This window comes from Rattus rattus, chromosome 4 (genome assembly GCF_011064425.1).
Source record: "Rattus rattus isolate New Zealand chromosome 4, Rrattus_CSIRO_v1, whole genome shotgun sequence".
NCBI lineage: Eukaryota > Metazoa > Chordata > Mammalia > Rodentia > Muridae > Rattus > Rattus rattus.
This window is the reverse complement of record NC_046157.1, coordinates 101669007-101692534: the sequence shown is the minus strand read 5'-3', so window position 1 is coordinate 101692534 and position 23528 is coordinate 101669007. Positions and strand designations below refer to the sequence as shown.

At 42.3% G+C, this 23528-nt stretch overlaps 1 protein-coding gene across 1 annotated transcript in view; it reads left to right on the top strand.

Annotated features, from left to right (window-relative positions):
* Positions 1 to 23528, top strand: part of LOC116899258 (collagen alpha-1(XIX) chain) — an 81302-nt gene that overhangs the window by 2738 nt on the left and 55036 nt on the right. The window contains exons 2-13 of the mRNA XM_032900875.1: positions 4028 to 4069; positions 9765 to 9827; positions 13859 to 13894; positions 15285 to 15320; positions 15417 to 15470; positions 16154 to 16207; positions 17780 to 17833; positions 18481 to 18570; positions 19199 to 19243; positions 19353 to 19430; positions 23287 to 23322; positions 23430 to 23474. Of these exons, the coding sequence (XP_032756766.1) occupies positions 16178 to 16207; positions 17780 to 17833; positions 18481 to 18570; positions 19199 to 19243; positions 19353 to 19430; positions 23287 to 23322; positions 23430 to 23474 (378 nt within the window). The 5' untranslated portion in view covers positions 4028 to 4069; positions 9765 to 9827; positions 13859 to 13894; ... (1 more) ...; positions 15417 to 15470; positions 16154 to 16177. The remainder of the gene's footprint in view (positions 1 to 4027; positions 4070 to 9764; positions 9828 to 13858; positions 13895 to 15284; positions 15321 to 15416; positions 15471 to 16153; positions 16208 to 17779; positions 17834 to 18480; positions 18571 to 19198; positions 19244 to 19352; positions 19431 to 23286; positions 23323 to 23429; positions 23475 to 23528) is intronic.

Sequence of the window (23528 nt, the reverse complement as noted above, 5' to 3'; positions counted from 1 at the left end):
GGCATAAGAAAGTTCTCCCTTTACAGCAAAAATCAGAAACGGAAGATTTTTTTTTAAAAAAAACCAACAACAATAGACAAGGAAAGAGAAAAACAAGAGCCCAAGAGCAACTCGCTGGAGAGCAAAGCCAGTCCGATCACGTGTGTCCTCACGTGCTCACTTGAGGATGCAAAGCTTTAAAAGAGAAAACGTTACCTTCTCTATCACAGAAATAATCTTCGAGCAGCTGCTCTCATCCTCTTGGGTTGTTTACAGAGCAGCATCAATGCCGAGCACACTTCTCCCCTGAAGGAAATTCTGTTCCCTGCCCAGCCAAACTGTTCCTCGTTGTCTTCCGCTCTGGGAATTTCAGTAAATATTCAGTACCCTCTATCAGCTTTTAAAGTCTCGAGCTCCCTCCATGGGTGTAAAGGGTTCTCTACGGAAACTGAGTACTAGGAGGAGGCGGGCAGATAGACGGTTGACATGTTTTTGAAGACCTACATTGAAAATGCTCAGTTATTCCGTCTTGCACATCATTAGGCTCGGTCTGAGCCGATGGAGATTGATGTGATGCCTCTCAGCTACCGAATCCGGTGTTTCCCTTCTCCAGACAGCCGATCCAAAACAAAAGATAGCAAAACGATGCATTTTCCTTCCACATGTCAAAGTATAGCTTCACGCTGAACGACTGGATAGAACGAACGGTGAACTCTTGTCTGAAAACAGACATCCAAGGTCTTTTCAAATACAGAATTAAATCCAACGAGGATATATAAAGCAATGTCAACTGGAGGCAAGCCAGAGTCACCAGAGAAGAGTTGAGGAAATGCTTCCACGAGAGCCAGCTGTAAGAAATTTTTTCAATTAATGATCAATGGGTAGAGCGCTTGCCTAGCAAGCACAAGGCCCTGGGTTCGGTCCCCAGCTCCAAAAAAAAAAAAAAAAAAGGAAAGGAAAAAAAAAATGATCAATGGGGGAAGACCCTGCCTATTGTGGGCGGGGCCATCCCAGGACTGGTGGTCCTGAGTCCTATAAAAAGGCAGGCTGAGCAAGACATGGTCATATGAAGGTAGTGATAGCTTCATCATGTAACTAGTTATATTTGCCACCCTGTTGTCAAACTAAGTTAACATTCTAAAATCCTGGGAGTCATGTGACTACATACGAATAAGTGAAGCAGGTTCACAGCTGCAGTCCTCAATGAGTAGCTTCTATTTTTTCCCATGCCTAGGATATTAGAGCATATTTCTAAAGGCAGGAGCTTGAATTGGGGTGATGACTCCATATTCTAGCAGTAAGTTTATGTCCTTGGTTTCTTTCATAGATGGATGGATGGATGGAAGGATGGATGGATGGATGGATACAGAGAGAGAGGGGGAGAGAGAGAGAGAGAGAGAGAGAGAGAGAGAGAGAGAGAGAGGATAGATTTAGCTATATGTGCCTACCACAAAGTATTCTGACTGGAAATTCTCTCTTTGAAACTATGAGAGTAGCCTTGAGTTCTCCTACTGCCTGACAATGGTTCCAACATTCTTCTTGACGTTTCCCATCTGAGAAGAAAGGGATACTGCTCACACCCACAACTCCTCAGCTGGGCAGGCAAATTGGCAAGGCACACACCATGACCGTTAACACTGTCTCTCAGAAACTTTCAATAAACATAAACAAAAATTACGTGACTGTCAAGTTTTTTCAGAAGACTTCCAAGAATACCCATAATGGCGCCAAGGTCCTCCACCACCACCACCACCACCACCACCAGCACCATCCCCAATTACAACCTCACATAAAGCAGAATTGCAGGTCTAGAAGCCAGAAGACTCCTGTCTTGTTATTCCTGTAAAGCTGACTGATTGTTTTGTTGCCAATAGCTGGGTAAAGAAGAGAAGCCAACATCACATGTCAATGAGTAAATGCCACTCAAGTTCAAGTTTGAGACAGGTGCAATAAACTCAAGAATGGAGCTCTACGAACCCCCATGACCAGGGACTAACTGGATTTCCTGGCCTGATTACTGAGTTAAAAACAAACATGTCATCTTCTGATGGCTTTGTTGGTTTTCTGGACTAAAGCCATCAGAAGAATCAAGATTTTTTTTTTTGAAAGACCATTAGACTTGAAGATTCAGAGCAATTGCTGTACCCAACCTACCTCAGCTATGGCGCCCTGGAGGTGGCTGGCATACATTAGGATATACCCTTGCCAGAGACGTGGCATGGTCTTCTGCTTCGTGGTCCAAGCACATGGAGTATCAAAATCTAAAGACCGAGGATAAATACATGGCAGCTTACATAAATGCACATTCCAGCACCCACCCCTAAAACTACCCAAGCAAAAATGTAGCTGGGGGGAGGGGATGCTGATGTTTTAAGCACAGTTACAGGCGCCATGTCAAAATGACTAGTGTCATCAGGAAATCTCTGAAGTTTGTTTCTGGGTATGTGAAGATGGCTAGACTGGATGGCCAAGGGAATATTAAAAAGAAAAAAAAACTGTAAAAGCAGAAGGCTGGCATGGTGGACTATACCTGTAATCCCAACAGAAGAACTGGGAGTTTGAGGCCAGGCAGGGCTAAACAATAACTTTAAGACAACACTAAGACAGAGGAGACCCTGCCTCAAGAAGAAAAAGAAAAGGAAAAGTGACAATAAATGGGAGAATAATACTAGATAGAAAGAAAACGCTTCTCTAGGCAAGAGGGATAAGTGTAGATTTCCTATCCTAATTTTTTTTCAATTGTAAAATAAAACTATTACTCCCAAAAAACCTTTCAGAAATATGTTGTAAAGACAGCCCCTGCCTTTCTCTTCTGGGTTAACCAATGTTAAACTTCTTGTTCCTCCCCTCCCCCGCCCCCACTTCCTCTCAATTGCACGCTGTGTGTGTGTTTTCATCTCATCTTTTAATCTGTTGGCATGAACTGCTTCTAGAATTAGATACACAAGTCTAAAGCTGAGGTAGGAAGAGACCCAGCAAGCATAGAAACTCATTGTTGTTTAAACAACACCTAGACAACAGGGGTTAACAAGAAGACCTGGGAGAGAGCACTGAGGAGAGAGCCTGGACCAAATCTTAAGAAAGACCAACCTTCTCCAGTTAGATGGGGAGAGAGGAGAAGCCCAAGAGACAGAGACAGAGACAGAAGAGTGAACCTAGAGAGAGGCAAGGCCAACCCAGGTGCCATTCATAGAGCACATTAAATCCAGAGCCACAGGTATCCTTCAAAACACAAGAGCCTACGTCTGTACCATGTAACAGAAGAGTCACCAGCAGCCAACACAGTGACATGTATGCAGGGACTCCACTTTGGAGAAGTCCTGCATGTAGTTTTCCGGCGTGAGATCACTTCCACTGGGGACAGTCGGAACTGGTCAGTGTTCAGGCCTGAGCTACAAGCACATGTCATTTCCAATTCTACAATCTCCACCATGTACATGGGGGAACACCGCCTGATCAGTGCTGGTACTAGACAGAGCCTGGGGTTACCGGGCTGCAGTTCTGGGATGTCAGGTTACAGGTTCCACATGGCTTAGGGGAGTGAGGATTTTTCTGGACCAAACTTGTGGAAATTCACTGATGAGAACCTGCCCGTTCTCTTCCCTGTTTACTAATGGTCTCTCTGCACACAGAGGATCCAACAGCCAAATGGCTTCCTAGCAATTTGTATTTGCTTTTTTCTGTGTCACAACAGCCACCGTCAACTGTCCAGGGTGGGCGGAGTCAAATTAAGGCAATAAATATTTGAAAGTAGAAAGAGCAGGAGAATTCACCTGAGGGTGGCAGGTCTGCCTATGGAGAAGGAAGTCTTGGAGCTGTGCTGTTTCTCCAGGAGAGAGCACCAAAAACAAACAAACAAAAAAACCAGACGGGGTCTCCAATGTTGGAGCGATTTAACAGGGTTAAATATTAATTACATGAACAGAAATAAAATGGAAAACAGAAAAGTGTCCACCAAAGAGTCAAACGTTGTTAAAGTACTAACATTTGACTAGCAACTTTTCAAAATGGAATGTATTAAAAACAATTGAATTTTTTTTAAACCCAGGGAACTGGTGAGCATGGAGCTAGTGGCCCCAAAGGAGAAAAGGTAAAGTGCCACGTTGTTGTTGTTGTTGTTGTTGTTGTTGTTGTTGTTGTTGTTGATGTTGCTGCTACTGCTGTTGTTGTCGTCGTCGTTATTGCTGTTGTTGAAAATGATTAAGTACTTTTACCTATAGAGGCAGCAGTCATCGTGAGCAGGAGCCTTACCTGCCTGCTAACCAGCAGCTGGATGCTGCCCCTTGGGGGCGCTACTGAGCAGGGGCGAGCTACAAGGGAAGGAATGTGTCAAGAGAAACACAGTTAATAATGGTCAGAAAAGGCGAAAGACCTATGCGGTTTGAAGAAAATCCATAATACAAAGGAAGGATTGTAGGAGCCCGAAGGGTCAGGGATCCCACAAGTAAACCCACAGAATGAACTAACCTGGGCTCACAGAGGCTCACAGAGAGCCAATCAGAGAGCTCGTCTGGGCCTAACCTAGGCCCATTGCACATATGTTACAGTTGTGTAGCTTGGTTTTCTTGTGGAACTCCTAACAACGGGAGCATAGGCTGTCTCTGACTCTGATCCCTGCCTTTGGGACCCTTTCTGCGTGCTGGGTTGTCTTGTCCAATTTAATAGGAGCGGAAGTGCCTAGACTTACTGCAGTTTGATATGGCATGGTTGGTTGGTATCCACGGGAGATCACGGATATGGAGGGAGAGTGGATGGGAGTGGGGGACGAAGGACTACAGTCAGGCTGTTAAAAATTTTAATGAGAGGAGAGAGAGAGAGAGAGAGAGAGAGAGAGAGAGAGAGAGAGAGAGAGAGAGAGAGAGATCCTTGCAGATAGCCAAAACCATATCAAGGAAGATCCACACAGCAAAATGCTTGTGGATCAAGCTCACTGGTTTTTTGTTCTTAAAACAAAGGCTGTCATGGGAGTATTTCGTTTTGTTGGAGTGAGGTTTTATCATGCCCTGTAGTAGTCTAGCCAAGCAGTTATTTCAAAACCAGTTTTCAAGCTAAAATACCAACGCGATTCCATTACATTTTCCTCGTCCTCAGTTGAAAGTCCGGTTTTATTAGTTATAAAGGTGGCAGATTAACTTCTTTACGGAAAATATCACTTTATTCTAGTTCGATTGTAAAACCGTGATGACCTTGGAGTGAGGATGTGTCCCGGTCAGAGGAAAAAAATTTAAAAATAAAAAAATGCACATTAAATCTACAGGCAGAGGATATGAAGGCTTGAAAATCCTCTGGGGGCAGATGGCCTCTGAGAGCTACCTTCCCTCATTTCCCCAGTAAAAGTTCTCTTGATTGAGGGCACAATACTTTTCGACACAAGTCCAGGAAATATGACTTCTGTGCTTTATAAATCAGCACAGCCAATCTATTCAAAAGATTGTGTATCTCTCACCAGGAAAAATCGCTAAAAGATCATATCAGCAGGAACAGAGAGTTCCTTATAGACTAGCCATTCAAGAGGAAAACTCTTCGGGATGCATAAATAAAACCCCGACATTCTGAAAAATGATTTAAAAAAAAAAATGACTCTGAAGCAATCCAAGTCACTCTTGAGTCTTGGAGTTTGAACAATGCTATTTCCTGTGAGGCAACACCTTATGGAATCATATCCCAACCTCACAAATGGATTGCATTTTAAGTAATTGCTATTGGACATATGCAGGCTGGGGGCACAGGGACACTAAGCTTGTGGCACAGGACAGCTGAGTGGAGAAGTAGGGAGTGTGATACTCTTAAAGCATTTAAATGATGATTCGTTTCTTGGAACAAAACAGCTGGCTTCTATGTTGCCCTCTTCATTAGCAAACATATGTCACTTAGAAATTCTTAAGACCGTGCTGATGAGAAATTTGATTCTGTAAAACAGGTGTACCTCAAACTCCAGGGACCGTTCCTACTGCCCGGGATCTTTTTAATTGCTTCGGAATGTTAAGTGGAGTTAGAAAAAGCCGGGAGCATATCTGTTCCATCTCCCTACCCGAATAAATGATTTGTCTAGAAGGGTCTACAGGGAACTTGATGCTGTGCGTGATATCAATGCACCTATGAAAGTATTTTTTTTAAACTTACCATTAACGAAGGGACAGCCCTGCCAATAAACAGGCATCAAGTCCACGCAGAAAGCCTAAGTGTAGCAGCTGCTGGGAAAATGAAGTCAGCTCCACACATGCATATACTTCCGGTCTGTTCTGGATCAATCTCTTGGCTTTTTAGACCTGTGTCTTCCACAGTGAAGATGTAAACTCTCCTGTGGATCTCTGCTTATGCTTGTGATACGACCAGGGGTTCCAAGCCCTGCCTGCACAGAAGCACCAGGGGAGGGTAATGGAATGCCTGTCCCAGAGCCCCATGCACAGGGACTCTGAGGAGAGGGAAACCAGTAGCTCGTTCTTTAAATACATGAGGTGATTCTGACATTCAGTTGGGGCCGGGAACCACTGAGGGGGTTGAATGAGCGTTACCTTTGGGATCAAGAGTTGGCTGTGGTATAAACTGTTAAGTGTCCTTGGGGAGCCACCTCCTTACCCTAAGCACCAGGTTCCCAGTATGCAAAGCAGACATAATCATCTACAGGAAGAATTGATGGAAGGATTACAGGCTAATGAGATGAACTTTCCTGGAAGCACAATTCTCGATGCAAATTAGGCTGTCAATAAACACCCATTTTGTCTTGCTTTGTTTTGTTTTCTTGTTTGCTTTACACCTTCTGCTCAGGAGCTCTGATTTAGCTCATATCTGAATGAGCCATTTTCCATCCTCACTGCCTCGTCTCATTCTTCTTTGCATCCCTCCCCAGAATTCTGAAGGGAGGAGACTCGAGTTGGAAGGCAGAACAAAAGATTTAACTAGCAGTATTCTTTAAATCTTTTATTTTGAACAGATGTGTATTTATAAGTAATTTCTAGCCCCATTCACTTGTTTTCTATTTCTGCTAAATTAGATGAGTCTTCTTGTCAGGAGTGTTAATCCTTGGTGCCTATATAGAGGGGACAATACCACAAAGCTGTTGGATGACATGAAGGTCACTTTAGAGTTTTATAAGCCTACTATACATTGGTGCCTAACGTGGTCACTGCCTTCTCTACCTTCCTACATTATACAGAATTTACCATCTTTAGAAAACATACACACACGCACACACACACACACACACACACACACACACACACACACACACACACCCACCACCCCCGATGTAGTAAAGTACAGCTGGGGATATCCAAAGATGTATTTTGCTAGGATCAAAACATATGTCAGGGCTGTTGGAAAGAAGGCTCAGAAGTTAAACACATTTATTGCCCTTACCAAGGATTCAGGGTTAGTTTCCAGCACTCACAAAGGGCAGCTCATAACTGCCTGTAACTCCAAAAAACACCCCACCCTCTTCTGGGCTTCTGGGGTACACACACGTGTGGCACACATATAGGCAAGCAGGTATGTGTGCACATGCAACTGTACACACACAAAGTAAATAAATATTTAAAGAAATATAGCTAGCACAGTTTAAATTTCACAACTATATTCTCTCACAAAACTTACATTAATTCTTAAGCTTAAAATTCAAAGGAACCCAGAGAAAAGGCTAGGAATGTATAAGTCATTTAGGGACAATACAAAAATGATGCAGTCGGTCTACAGAGAAGCAAACTGTAGAACATACTGGTATAAAATATACAAACTCGCTGGGCTTGGTGGCGCATGCTTTTAATCCCAGTCTGGTCTACAAAGTTCCAGGACATCCAGGACCCAGAGCTATACATATATATCCGCTAGTCTGTGAATTGACTGTCTAGAATCCCACTGGGCTATCCCTTGTGCAAATTGTGTAGGTGTGAACTGGCTTTTAAAATTCATGTGGTTTTCTCACACAGGAATTCCACATGACTGCCTAAAGCTCTGAAGCTTGAAAAATTAGTACGGAGGCTTAACCTTTTTAAATCAAATGAATATTAGGACTTACAAATCAAGAAAGATAGTTAATAGGAAAACGATCATGTCTATCCATTATACAAAATGCCAAGATATGAATTTGGGTAGGGATATATAAAGATGCCAAAGACTACAGTAATTTCATGGATAGTTGTTTGAAGAGTTCCTTACAGATTCATTGTTACATTAAAAACATTCAGTGAAGCCTTGTTTGTAACAGACAAAAGCTAGAGACCACTGCAGTGCAGGTCAGCAGGGCTGAGGTAACCTTGCCTCCATAGATTAATTCTATGCTCTCTTCTATGCCTGGGCTCTCTGTCCTATCCTTTGTATTCTGAGAAGAAAGTTGAATGCAAGATAACTCCCCATAGAATCCACCCTACATCATCAAAATAATATATTATTTGTGGTTATATAGAGAGTAAAATTAGAAAACACGGACTGAAAGGTAATTACAGAACTCAAGACAGTCATTCTGTCTGGGATAAAAATACAGAGGGAAATGTGGAGAATTTCTCCCCCATGATTTTCTTAAATTTCTTCTGAGTATTTAATATTGAAAGGTTTGACATATACTATTTGGTTTTGTCTATCTTTGAAAGTTAAAAAATTTAAGAAAGATATATACCTGTAGATACAACAGTAAACATTGTTTTACAAAACTCACCTCGGGCTGGAGGGAAAAATGTTCAGAACTACCTGTGGTTTAGGGCTATGTTTAACTTAAGAATCAAGTGGTTGTTTGGGGACGCTGATAAATACTTTTTAAAAACTCCAGTTCTAAAGCTCTGATGTGTGGTCATGATGTCACTCCTGCCTACAAGGAAGCTCTCTCCAACTACATAGTCTGAAAATACTCTTTCTATGTCTGTCTTAGTCAGGGTTTCTATTCCTGCACAAACATCAAGACCAAGAAGCAAGTTGGGGAGGAAAGGGTTATTCAGCTTACACTTCCACATTGCTGTTCATCACCAAAGGAAGTCAGGATTGGATCTCAAGCAGGTCAGGAAGCAGGAGCTGATGCAGAGGTCGTGGAGGGATGTTACTTACTGGCTTGCTTCCCCTGGCTTGCTCAGCTTGCTCTCTTATAGAACCCAAGACCACCAGCCCAGGGACGGCACCACCCACAATGGGCTGGGCCCTCCTACCTTGATCACTAGTTGAGAAAATGCCTTACAGCTGGGTCTCATGAAGGCGTTTCCACAACTGAGGCTCCTTTTCTGTGATATCTCTAGCTTGTGTCAAGTTGACACAAAAAACCAGCCAGTACAATGTCAAATACAAATCCATCTTCAATGTTTTTGACCAGGACATCTTAGAGATTTCTAAGCTGCTGTCACCAAGTCAGCAAGAATGTATTCTTTGTCCACAGCCTTCAAGAGAAACGCTGAGGACAGCCGTCAGACTCCTTTTTCTTTCTATGGTCACTGACCACCCCACCCCACCCCCACCTAAAATAAGAAATAAGTCCTCAGAAGAAAACAGGAGCAGACGGTTGGGTCATTTAAATGCAAAAATAAATAAATAATGGTTTTGGCACACTGGAACAAAACTATAATTCTTTTCTCCTCTGCGTGCCCTGCCCTTGAAAAGTGATTAACATTGTTCCACATTAATTTTAAATGTCTTAATGAAATGTTATGGATTTCTGGAGGGCCTAAGGCGTGGAGGAGAGCAAAGACACCTCATTAGGAAGACAGCCTGACTAGGGTCAGATCTTCACCGAGGCCCTGAACCCAGTGGGATTCCATGGGACAAGGGGCGTTTCTCTGCACTCAAGCACTTCTGCTTTTTCTTGGCAGGGTGACACTGGGCTGCCTGGATTTCCAGGGTCCGTTGGCCCTAAAGGACACAAAGGAGAACCTGTAAGTATTTCAGATTTCAGGGCAGAGGAGGAAAGAAAAAAAAATAGATGAAAAATAAAAAAAAAAAAAAATTCCCAAACTAGCCCCCAATTTCATAGTTTTTAAAGTCTAATACTCTGAACAGCATTGTATAAGCAAGTACACACCAGGCCAGGCACCAGGCCACCTTTATATTACGTCACTTAACTCATATAAAAAGTCCCCTGTGAGGTAGCCCATTCTGTACACAGGTTAGGCTGATGCCAGATTCCGGGCTCTAAAGTAATTAAGTTGCCCGGATATGACTAAATACTACATCTAAAAATGGAAAACACAACCAATATATCAAGACTGGCACAAAATTCTCTTTAAAATTGAAAATGCTTCTCTCTCTCTCTCTCTCTCTCTCTCTCTCTCTCTCTCTCTCTCTCTCTCTCTCTCTCTCTCTCTCTGCTCAAACAATTGCTCTCAGTGCACCTCTGAAATTATTTTCCTTTCTGTTTTCTGTGAGATCAAAGTGGCTTCGCAAGCTACCTTCCAATATTGCTGTGGCTGGTTTCTTTGAAAACTTTTTCTTTGGGTGGAAAAGAAAGAAAGAAAGAAAGGAAAAGGAAGGGAAGGAAGGAAGGAAGGAAGGAAGGAAGGAAGGAAGGAAGAGAAGAGAAGAGAGAGAGAGAGAGAGAGTGTGTGAGAGAGAGAGGAGAAAGCACGTGTGGGGTGTGTGTGTGTGTGTGTGTGTATGTGTGTGTGCGTGCGTGTGTGTGTGTGTGTGTGTGTGTGTGTGTGCATGTGTGTGTGTGTGTGTGCATGTTCTTGAACCTGGAGTGCAACAATTTGTCAAGCCTAGCAAGTCAGCAACCTCTAGGAATCCTGCTGTCTCTACCTCCCCAGTCCTGGAGTGGCAAGCAAACACTGGTGTTGCACTACTTTGGTATAAGTTCTGTGAATGAAACTTATTCTCGCACGCACATGCACACACACACACACGAATCAGAATTAGCATATATCTAGTTCTTATTGTTAAATGTGGCACACCTTTCCAAACCCCTTTCACCTATGTTCCAGAATGAGTTAAGGATATGGGTTTACTGGGGATGAGGGATGGAGAGGTCAGTAAAATGCTTGTGTGACAAACAGAAGCAGCAGGGAAAGCATTCAGTGCTACCAAGCTAAGCTCCACCTCGGCCCCTGCTTCACTGAGACACCTTCAACAGCACTGTCTCTGACAGCTTTAAAGTCACTAGCACGCCTATGGACACTGGTTATTGGCCTTCTGGTCTCATCCGTGGTGTCCTGTCCAGACCTTCCTACCAGCTTTTAACAGTGTCTTCCGCTGAAGATTTTAAAGGGAAGTATTATGGGATTCTTCCCACTGATGACTTACTCCCATGAGCCACTCACACCATGTCCTAACCCTTCCTTGGGCTCTCCACTGTCTTCTTGCCCAACGATACACATCTGGATTCTAACTGAGCACACCAGGGGAAGTGTGCTCAAATAAGACAGAGCAGAAACGGACTTCCTGTCAACACCTCTGTCCTCTTGAAACAAGAGTGCAGGCCTCAAAGCCTGAGAGTTCTAACTCAAGAGTTCCCGGTGATGCCTGGAAGCCTGTCTTTCCCACATGTGACATTAGTGCTGCTCCAGCATCATTGATGTTTGAAGTAGTCCACCCTCCCTAGACCTGAGAGGCCTTTCTCTTCTTAATGGACTCCCCTCTGACTTTCGGTGTTCATGGGGAGCCTGGCTGCCCATTTGGGCCAATCTTAGCCTTGGCCTTTTTATTCAGCAGAAATAACTTTTTGGGCTGGAGAGATGGGTCAGGGGTTCAAAGCACTGGCCACTCTTTCAAAGGAGCCAAGATCAAGTCCCAGCACCCAGACAGTGGTTTACGGTCATCTATAACTCCAGTTCCAAGGGATCTGATGTCATATTATGATGTGTATGTGGGCACTACATACACATATGGTGCACAGACACACATACAGGCAAAACAATACACAAAATTTAGTAGACAAGGAGAGGGGAGCTCTGAAACTTAAAAGGGCTACCCCAGTTAGTATTCAGGGGAGATGAAACTAATAGTATCCTTAACCAGCATCCTACAACTCAATGCAGATTTTGGGCCAATCCTGGAGGAATAGACCTGCTATCCCAGCTAATCTGGGGGATCAGGCTGGAGGGTCACAAGTTCAAAATGCTTGGGATACAGAGTGAGTCCAAGTTAAAACCTGGCAACTTAATTAAATCTTATCTCAAAAGTAAAGAGCAGGGGTTGGGGATTTAGCTCAGTGGTAGAGCGCTTGCCTAGGAAGCACAAGGTCCTGGGTTCGGTCCCCAGCTCAAAAAAAAAAAATAAAAAATAAAAAATAAAGTAAAGAGCAAAATGGGAGGCCTGAGGATACAGCTCCATGTTAACATGTCAGCCTGTATTAATTCCCTTGGAAAAGGGGATTGAACATAGATTTTGAACATGCCATGATTCTCTGAAGAGTACTCTGGCATAAGAGCAAGCAGAGGTAGGAGCACCGTGTGTGCCTCAAACCTTAATAGTTAGTCACATGCATAATTTTAGAACAAAAATCTGGAAAGTAAGAATATAGACAAGACCCTGATTTAATGTATAAAACTTAGCTCATAATAAAAAATGACATCCCATTAAGTAGATAAGAGTTTGTATGGTCAAACCAAGTAACAGATATGTTGCTTAGCCCAGGAAATGTTAACCCTTGCTCACAGTATAGGGGCAGCTCAGTTCACTAGGAAGATGTGGGTGTTCGAATCCCCTACACACTCCGTCATCAAGCCGATTGGAATCCTATAGCTTTATCCTTGGGTACACACAACCTCAGACATCACCAAAGAGGAAGTGAGACTGGAGAATCATGAGGGGGCCTCTCCCTGTCTCTCACTGCTGGAGTTCCTGTCATCTCTGATTTCAGATCACTGCTAGTTAGATACTCATTCCAATAAAACTACAAAAGAGCTAGAGAATGTTGGGGAAGGTGACCCAGGATCCATCGTGCCTAGCACATAGAACATGGGCATCTCAAAGACCTGCTTTCAATAACCTTTTGTCCCTCCCCCCGCCCCAGAGTGAGGTATCCAAGAGAACAACAGTCCCATAATGATGGTCCTTACATTGCTCTCGATTTTCATGTGTGAAAGAACTCTTTAAAGTTGATAGTTCCCATCTTACTGGCCATTAACTCAATTCAAATGATAAATAAATCTGATTTTAAAAATCAAAACAGGCAGATGGAAACAAAGACTGACCTTAAAATCAGACTGCACATATATATGTATATATACACACATACACATATATTATATATTATATGTATATATACAAATTATTATATTTTTCTGTGTTTTTGTTTCCTCAACTGTACATGGCTATACTAAGAGCAATGTCCCATTGACAGCTGAGGTTAATTATAGTATGTATGTCTGTCTGTGCGTGCATGTGTGTGTGTGTGTGTGTGTCTGTCTGTGCATGTGTGTGTGTGTGTGTGTGCATGTGTGCGCATGTGAGACCTGAACATTGATAACATAGTGACACCAGTGAGAGTACAAGTTAGCAGAGGTTATCCCTCAGGTTCCGGGGAGCCTTCATCCCTAACCCAAGAGCAGCCAACATCAATTCCACCATTTGTACTGTTGTCTATCCAGTAATTAACCTCTTTGTGTCATTTTGATTGGAATACAATGCACACTTCAATGAGCATCCTTAAAATAATGTCTTTGAGTGTTTAAATGCACAGTTAACCCAGGTAGGACACTCGAGTGCATGACTGCCACTTGACGTTACCCACACCCATCTCCCTCCACTTTCAGATGAATGTATTCCTCTCCATTTCCCAGTCGGAAGCATTAGCCTTGGGCAGCGCTTCTCTTCCACTGCTGTTGGGAACCTCGGCGGAGCATTAAAATGATTAGCTTCACGCTCACATGGGACCATGAAGGAATCTGCAAATTAATTCTCAGTTGCCCCTGTCTGAGTTGATGTCTAAGTGTTTATAATTGATTCTGTTTTCTGCCCGTTTTCCTAGGGGGAGCCTTTAACAAAAGGTGAAAAGGGAGATAGAGTAAGTAGGTGTTTATCGCTCTCTTGGGTTTTCTATTTCATTGATTTTTTTTTTATCCTCTCCATTTTGTTGTCTGGCGCCTAATACATTTGATAAAGTAAGTTTCCTGAAAGCTGTACTTTCTTCTGCGTTTTTTTTTTAACTCTTGTTTTTAATCCTTGATAAGTGCTACCGTGTGACAGCATTTTAACAACTGATTTGGGTTTTGCTGGCTTTCTTTTGTATTTGAATTTGTATTTTACATTTATGGGGGGTGTGGCAGTGTGCATGCACCACATTGAGTACCTGCCTTGGTGTGTCTATGATGGTCAGAGGACAACTTGTGGGAGCCTGTTCTCTCCTTCTATCTCCTTTTATCCTGAGGAGTAAATTCAGGTCTTCAGGTTCAGCAGCAACGGCTCTTACTCTCTTGAGTCATCTGACCAGACCTATGGAGGTTTTCCTTAGCCTGTTATTCCTGAGATTGCATGGGGATGGGGTGGGGAATTCCACTATTTTGGTTCAAATTTGAAGCAAGCTTCATTAAATACTAACCAAGAGATAGACTTTGATAAAGACCACTCTATGAAATTTCCCAGCTGAGTGGCCCCAGAGTTTTCATGAACAGAACTCCTAGTCTACCATACTTTCCCATGAGGGTTGTTATTTTCCAAGAACTACAACTCCCAGCATTCCTGGTCCTTGGGCAGGTGGGGCTTACAGACTAATTTTATACCTACTGCTATCAGTGGATAGGCTTCAATGTCATTAACATCATCAAGTAAGAATATGTAAACTACAAGAGAGGCAATGCAGATTTTCAGAAAATCTGGTAAGACACAAATTTGATTTTCAAGTAAGCCATGGAAAATAAGAACTATCTCACTACTTTATATAATCTCTTTTTTGTTTGTTTTTATTAAGCACCTAGGAGTAGAATCACCTGCACACATCTTTTTTTCTTCTTTATTCTATTATATTATAATAAGCATATTATAATATACTATATAACATATACATGTTATAGAAAATATTGTATTATATGTATATTACACACATGTATATTATGTATTATATAACATATATACTACACAATGAATATATTATAGAATGTACATATACACGTACATTTTTTCTATCAGTCTATTCTACCCTGACTTATATCACTTGGTGGTAAATGAGTCATTACTGACGTGTCATGATATCACATGAAGAAATGAAATGCGGTGTTCTGTTACTTACTAGCAATAAAGATTTTGAATATTTCAGGAATAGCATTGTTTGATTGCATGACCTCCATAATGTTACCCTTTGTTATGTGTTAACTGGGTAGAGAGTCAATTAAAGTATCAAGATGGCCGATCCCATCTGGATTCAGGAATGAACCATATGGTGGTTGTTTTATTTACAGGGAGAACCAGGTCTACCAGGACCACAGGGAATAAAGGTAATCTGACATTTTTTTCTCAGTCACACTTGCAACCTTAACGAGATGGTAAAAGTAATAGTAACATTTGACTTTCCTTCCCACTCATGCATTTAGGGGGAACCTGGAGATCCCGGTCCCCCTGGTTTAATAGGAAGCCCAGGGCTAAAGGTATGTGCTTCATAAATAAACGTGTGTCAGAAGTCACTATTTGGAAATAATGTGAGATTTACAGCCGTCCTGCCTTCAGAAAGGCTTTGGTGTGCTGCTCATTTCCATCAAGATGTTCTCAGAGAGTTTATCTTGTTACCATGGTGACCTCCACCCCACTGGCTACAATTGTTGCAAATGTAGAAGCCAGGCCTTTTGGTGTACAATGGGATTTAAAATTCTTTTTCAGAGCAAATTCACACTAGCATCCATAAAAGCTTTAAGAGTAAACAATGTCAGTTAAATCTATGACCCTGTGTCACCCTCCTAACAGGAAGAGGATTTGAGATCTATTTCTTTGCTAAAATTATGCATCCTTGAGATGCTTGGATTTCCCAGGGGGAAGTCTACAGGAGTGTCTCAAGATAAAGCAGTTGGGGGAAGTGTGGGAGAGACTTGAATGGAACAATCTCAGTCAGTGCCTTGGGATGGTTACTCCATTATCCCCTGCTGATAAAACAGCCCCATTAATGAACCATCTCAGAACTGTATTACTAAGCTCTGAGCACATGTCAGTATAATACGCAGAAGGCAGGATACTAAAACTCCATCCCTTCCCAATAAAAGTCTTGTCATTTTTCACCAATATTCAGATACGATCTAGTTTTATGAAAACTTCAAGTATATACCATTCTCTGTTTCAGGGTCAGCAAGGACCTGCAGGTCCCATGGGGCCCAGAGGACCACCAGGAGATGTTGTATGTATTGTGTCATCACGATTTTGAAATAAAATTGATGTCAGTTAATGAGATGATTATACTACATTCCCCAAATGTAGCATAGCTCAACCCCCCTACCCAAATTGATCACTTCTAATGCCAAGGGCTCCTGGGGAGTCCATTGAAGTGGAACTGGATAAACCAATATTTGAAATCCAACATAACTCAATTGTCAGTAGTCAACACTATTGCAGAATGGAGGAAAATAGAAATATCCAAAGAAATAAGAGAAAACCAAAAGCAACAGCAAGTGTTTCCAAATTACATACCTAGACTTGAGTTCAAATATCCATACTGTATGATAAGTTCGCTGTAGTGCTCTCTCTCTCTCTCTCTCTCTCTCTCTCTCTCTCTCTCTCTCTCTCTCTCTGTCTGTGTGTGTGTGTGTGTGTGTGTACTTTAATGCTCTTTGAAAGCATTTTTCTTCTATTTTCCCATATTTCTACCCCTCAGATAATCTCCTAGTCTCCCCATGGGAACGGAGAGCGAACCATCAAATAGTAAATCAAAATGGAGAAAATTCCTAGCTACAACTCTCGTTGACTCTCTGCCCATGACTAGGACTCTGGGTCTTCGGACTTAAGATCTGCCCTCTTTCCACCTTCTCTGGAATGGCCCTATGACTCCCTTCCTTGCTCTCAAGCTTACTGCCTGAGCCTCCTGAAGGCTACTGGTTGACCCTCAAAGCAGGCTTGCTAATCTGAGCATCTGACCCATGGGAATTATCTTTTTATCCCTCCTTGTCTTAGTTAGGACTTTACTGCTGTGAATAGACACCATGACCAAGGCAACTCCTATATTTTGACAACACTTTATTGGGGCTGGCTTACAGGTTCAGAGGTTCAGTCCATCATCATCATGACAGGAAGCATGGCAGCATCTGGAAAGACACGGTGCTAGAGCAAAAGCTGAGAGTTCTGTATCTCGATCCAACTGCACACAGGAGAGGATTGTCTGCCTTCTAGGCAGCTAGGAAGAGGGTCTCAAAGCCCTTGCCCAAAATGACACACTTCCTCCAACAAGGCCACACCTCCAAATAGTACCACTCCTTGGGCCAAGCATATTCAAACCTCCACACTTCTACAAGCCATTATTGGACTATTTCAAAGGAATACCTGGTGGAAACCATAAAAAAGAAAAAAATGTTCATAACACAGGATGACACAGGAAGCAATTTAGTTAGACTGAACTGTCGGTACCAAGGAATAAAAAGAGAATAAAATCAAAAGGAAAAAAGCCACCATGCAAAGGCATAATAAAAATATTTTGATGTCTTCAGTTGGGCTATAGTGCGCTCAGACCCCACCATTCCACCCCCTTCTTAGTAAGTGGATGGGCAGAACATTTCAATTTCCTCTTTCTGTTTTCTGTCATAGCTGTTGACTTCACATGAGACAACACGTATCTCTGAATAACGCTTCCCCTAAGGCGAAATAAAATCAACATCGCCTTGTGTATAGATGTTAAGATTTAGTTCTCTTACAAAGGTAGAAGGCTATTGCAGTAAGGGATGTTCTAACTGCTCGTTTTCTTTCATTTTGTATTTTCTAGGGGTTGCCAGGAGAACATGGTATCCCTGGGAAACAAGGCGTTAAGGGAGAAAAGGTAGAGTGTAGATTTTATTTTTGTGTGTATTAAGTAAGTAGATAGAAACAAAACACAAAGGTCCTAATGTCGTAGAAGAAGCAAAAGATTACAAGGCTCGAGCCTCCCAGAATGTGTCAGTACAGGGGACAGACATTCAGACAAACTGTGTCATGGTGTCCCTGATGTCATGGCAGGGGTGGAGAGCAGAAACACCAGATGAGAAAATGAGCTAACCTAGTAGTGGAGCTATTGGGGCTGAGGTCAAGCTCAGAAGTCTCGTAGTCTTTTACTGCCTGTTTCTTGACATGTCATATGCATATTAATATTTATACTGCGTCACTCTCAGGAAATAATAAGGCGTCGATCATCTAAAAGAGCTTCATGAATCGGCAGGCTCTTTGCTCCTGTGTTTGCGCGTTAGTCGGTGCTCCCTAGTACTGCTAAACTGTGTGTAGCAGACCTCGCATCAGAACCTGAATGTGTCTAAGATAATAGGTAGAGCACTCAGAGTCAGCTAGGCACTTGGGAAATGCATCAGAGGGGCTGAATTTAGGACAGAATATAGGATTGGCTATGACAACATAAAGCAACGGAAACTACTGTCTTCCCAACTCCCAAAATGAACTTCAGCAGAAAATGAAAGAATCACATCTTGTTTTCCACAGGGAGATCCAGGAGGAAGGCTAGGCCCTCCTGGACTTCCAGGTCCGAAAGGTGATGCTGGGCCTCCAGGGAAAAGTCTGCCAGGGAAACCAGTAAGTTCTGCCCTTTCATTGAGTGCTTATTCGTTGCTAATTCTGAACCCCCAGTTTTAAGACACATGTGTGATTTTTTAAGGCTACCCCGCCCCCCACCAAATTGATCTTCTACCCTAGCACATAAAGATAAAACATTTTGAATGTTTTGCTGCAAGCCAAGAGGTCGCTGGGGCAGAAGATAAGCAAGCACACGTTTTACATATCGTGTGAGATGTTTCAAAGTTGTCAGGACTTCGTGTGACAGATCATCACTCATAGAAAGTGTGGGTGATCCATGCTCTGCAATGTCAGGACATTGGAAATTGTATCAACTGAAAACCTGAAAGCCAATATACTCATTCGATTTGCCCATTTTCCCAACCCTCTTTCTCCCACTATATCAGCAACTAATGGAGATGATTCTGAGGATTAGATGTTTAATTTCACAGATAAAACCTCTTATATTTTAAGCTAATTATTCAAAAATCTATAACCTTGTAAAATAGTCCCTCTATATTTACTAAGAGGTGTATTCATCAAGTAAAATGAAGGCTAATGAACAAGCCGTGGTTTTGAATTATGACTTCTAATTTTTAATTATTTAGAAAAAGAAATGTAGTCATCTTACTTTTTTTTTTCCTTTTAGGGGTTGGATGGAAATCCAGGAGCACCTGGTCCACGTGGGCCAAAGGTATATGAATTCCATAGCTAGTTTTTTAAAGGATTAATAGTTAAGAAAAACATAACGGAAAATGCATCTGTCTTGTGCTTCGAATTAATTGGAGCATTTGGTTTCACAGGGTGAAAGAGGTCTGCCAGGGATCCACGGTTCCCCCGGGGACACAGGCCCACCAGGGGTAGGAATCCCTGGTAGAACAGTGAGTAACATTCAGACATTTATTGAAGCCTATTGGTTGTATTACGTGTCCGCTCTTATTCAGTGCAGTGCTTAAAACCTTACAGAAAGCTGCTGCTGAGGAAAAGAAATAAAAAAGTTACAAGCAGGAAAGAAGGGATTCAAACATGCCTGTTTAGATACAACTCAATCCTTATGCTTAAAAGACCCTTAAAGACATTGCTAGAAAACTTTTAGAGCTGAAAAACATTTCCAGCAACAAAGCAGAATGCAAAATAAGCATTAAATGTAACGGTTCCTCTAGGTAGTATTAAGAAATGTGACAAGAAAAATCAGGGCGGGGAAATCTCACTCAATTAGCATTGGGTTGGGGACTTCCTAAAATTAAGCCTGAGGAAAGAGGTCAGACACATGTCCAATGAAAACATCAAGGTTCAGGAGACATCAAGGGCTTGGACATCTCTGATGCTCATATATTGGCAGAATTAATGCAATGAGAATATCAGTGTTCCCAAAAGCCATCCCATGGAGTCACTGTAATCTCCACCAAAATTCCAGTGATGCTCTTTACAGAGCCAGGAAAAGCAATGATAAAATGCATATAGAGACACAAAAGACCCTAAAAAGCAAAAGCAATCCTAAGCAGAAGGAGCAGTTCTAGAAATATCATTATACCCGATCTCAACTTACCCTACAGAGCACTGTCAAAGCAGGATGATTTTGGCACATGGGCAGACACGCAGACCAAGGGAATAGAAGACTGAGAAAATCATCCTGCCACAGACACCTAGTTTTTGATTTAAAAAAGTATCAAAAATATTCATTGGACTGAAAGACAGCCTCTTCTATAAATGGCGCTGGGGAAAACAGATCCCAACATCTGAAAGAAAGAAATAGGCTTCTATCACTGACCCTGAAGAAAATCATTCAGAATGATTTGATATAAAGTGAGAGACTACTACAGGAAGCATTAGAGAAACTCCTCGAGATACAGCTATAGGCAGAAACTTTCTGAAAAGAAATTCAGTAGCATAGAAGATAAAAAATTGGCGATGGGAAAATATGAAACTAAGAAAGAAACAACTAGGGGTTGGGGATTTAGCTCAGTGGTACAGCGCTTGCCTAGGAAGCGCAAAGGCCCTGGGTTCGGTCCCCAGCTCCAAAAAAGAAGAACAAAAAAAAAAAAAAAAGAAAGAAAGAAACAACTGTAGCCTAGAGAATGGCAAAGATTGCATCAGTGTTCATCTATTAAAAACCAAAACACTTCAAAAGTTGAAGGTCTAAATAAATAAGCAAATAAATAAAATTCTCTAAATTGTTCAATCAATAATGGGCTAATGAACTAAATAGTTCTTAAAAGAAGAAACACAATAACCTATAGATAAAATATATAACACCCTTGTCCATCAAGAAAATACAAATTAACGCTGCTTTCAGGAGGACTGGAGAGATGAATCCTTAGTCAAGAGCTTGTACTGTGTGAGCTTCCAGAGGAAGTGAGTTCAGTTCCCAGCACCCACATGAGGCAATTTACAGATCCTGTAACTCCAGCTCCAGGGGCATCCAACACCAAGACCCCCCATGCATGTGCACATGCATCACATGTATGTACACACAGACACACAGGTACACACATGCCCATGAATATACACACACAACTACAGATAACATAAATGGCTTTTACAAACTGCTTTCTGACTCCATTTCCCCCTTGTCAAAAAGCTATCATCATGACAAATGGCAAATATTGATAATGATATGAGGAAAAGGTAACTCTTATCTACAACTGGTGCAGATGCAAACTGCCACAATGCCTATGGAAAGCTGGAAATAGAACTACCACGTGACCCAGCGGTATTACTCTTGTGTACGTATCAAAAGGATTCTAGCTCAGCATTCCACAAAAAGACGTGTACATCCATGTTTATTGCTTCACTGTTCACAACAGCTAGGAAGTGGAACCAGCCGGGATGCTTCTCGATACATAAAGAAAATGTAGTATGTACCCACAAGGAAATTTTATTCATCCTATAAAGGAAAAGGAAATCATTACATTTGATGGAAAGCACATTCGACTAGAAATCATTCTACTAAGTGAAATAATCCAGACTCAGAAAGAAAATAGTATAGATTTTCTCTCCATGGGTGTGTGTGTGTGTGTGTGTGTGTGTGTGTGTGTATTTGTCTGTATGTGTATTTGTCTGTGTGTGTGTCTGTGTGTGCATCTGTATGTGTCTGTGTATGTGTGTCTGTGTGTGTCTCTGTGGGTGTATGTGTGTCTGTGTGTGTCTGTGTGTGTGTCTTTGTGTGTGTGTGTCTGTGTGTGTGTGTGTCTGTGTGTGTGCGTGTGTATGTGTCTGTGTATGTGTGTCTGTGTGTGTTTCTGTGGGTGTATGTGTGTCTGTGTCTGTGTGTGTGTCTTTGTGTGTGTGTCTCTGTGTGTGTGTGTATCTGTGTGTGTATGTGTGTATGTGTATCTGTGTGTGTGTCTGTGTGTGTGTGTGTGTGTGTGTGTGTGTGTCTGTGTGTGTGTGTCTGTGTGTGTGTGTGTGTGTGTGTGTCTCTGTGTGTGTGTATCTGTGTGTGTCTGTGTATGGGGGGGTGGTTATATAAGTAGATATGAAACCATGGAGGGGAAGAAAAGCTCATAAAGAAGAGGAGAGGAGAAAGTAAAAGAGAGTGTAATGAAACACCTCTCACGGGAAGCAGGAGGGGTTTCTTATGACAAGAACAGAGACTACTAGGAAGAAAACGAGTTGGAAGAGGGCAGTGGGGTAAGGAAGCCTGTAAGAGCAGCATGTCTATGAAAATGCCAGACTGGAAACCATTCCCTTAGACACTGCCTTTAAAAGATGATAAAACATTGTATCAAGAACCCATTAAAGAGGTAACAAGTCTATAGAGGGGAAAGATCAGTTGGAACACCATTGAAAGGCAACCAAAGGCATGGACAACAACAGTGCTGTGAATATTTTTAAAGAAGATAAGAAACCCAGCAAACGCTGATGCCAACTGCTTAAAAGAAAAAAAAAATTAAAAAAAAAAAAAAAAGACCCGGCTCACTATGTAGCCCTGGCTGGCCTAAAACTCACTACAAAAGAGTGAAAATACACCCATTTCCACTATTAGGAAGGAATCCCACAAAAACACCAAGCTAACAGCCACAGCATGAACAGAGGACCTGAGACAGATCCATCCGGCCCTCATCTTCCTCTAGATCCGATCTAGAACGCACAGAGAACGGCCTGCCTCTGCTCCCCAGTGCTAAACTAAAGGCGGCGCCACTGGAAGTGCCTTGGCTGGCTTGACCCTCAACCTCGGGTGCCCTTGTCCAGCCTTGCTATTGTACCTTGTTTTGTCACGGTGGGTTGTTGTCTCCTGGAGGCCTGCTGTTTTCTGAAGAGGAAGTAGAGGAGGTATGGAGGAAGGGGAAACTGTGATCAGAATGTATTGTATGAGAGAAGAGTCTATTTCCAATTAAATACACAAATAGATAAATAGACAAACAAATACGAAAACAAGTCAATGAAAAAAGGAAAGGTCGCCCAGGCCTCTGAGCCGTGGGCAGTTAGATTCCGATATGATAGGATTTGGACACATCGCCTGCACACTCCTGTGTGTGCACACTCCTGTGTGTGCAGTAGCATAGCGGAGAGAAAGAAACGCCCGTGTGTGCGCGCAAAGTCTCACACTTCTAGCCTCAGACATTCAGCAGTTTAGCCACTGCTAGGTGTCACGAGGAACTTTCTAGAAACCGTGTGCAGGGTTTTAGGAGCTTTCAAATTATTCAGGCATCAAACCTTGTTGTTCTCCTAAACAGAGGGGCGTTTGTGGATCATCCTGGTAGAATCTGGATAATTCTCTCTCGTTTTACACAGGGCTCCCAAGGGCCAGCGGGAGAGCCAGGCATTCAGGTACGTGACTACACTGAGGTTTCCAACAAAGCAAGTTTGGTTTTCTTGATGGCTGGAAGTTGCTGCAAAGATGTTCCCAAGCAATTTTTTTTTATTTTTTCCCCTAGGGTCCTCGAGGTCTGCCTGGATTGCCAGGGATGCCAGGGAATGACGTAAGGACCTTTTCCCAACCCCCATCCCACGTCTGTTGTAACTGGCTCTAACTT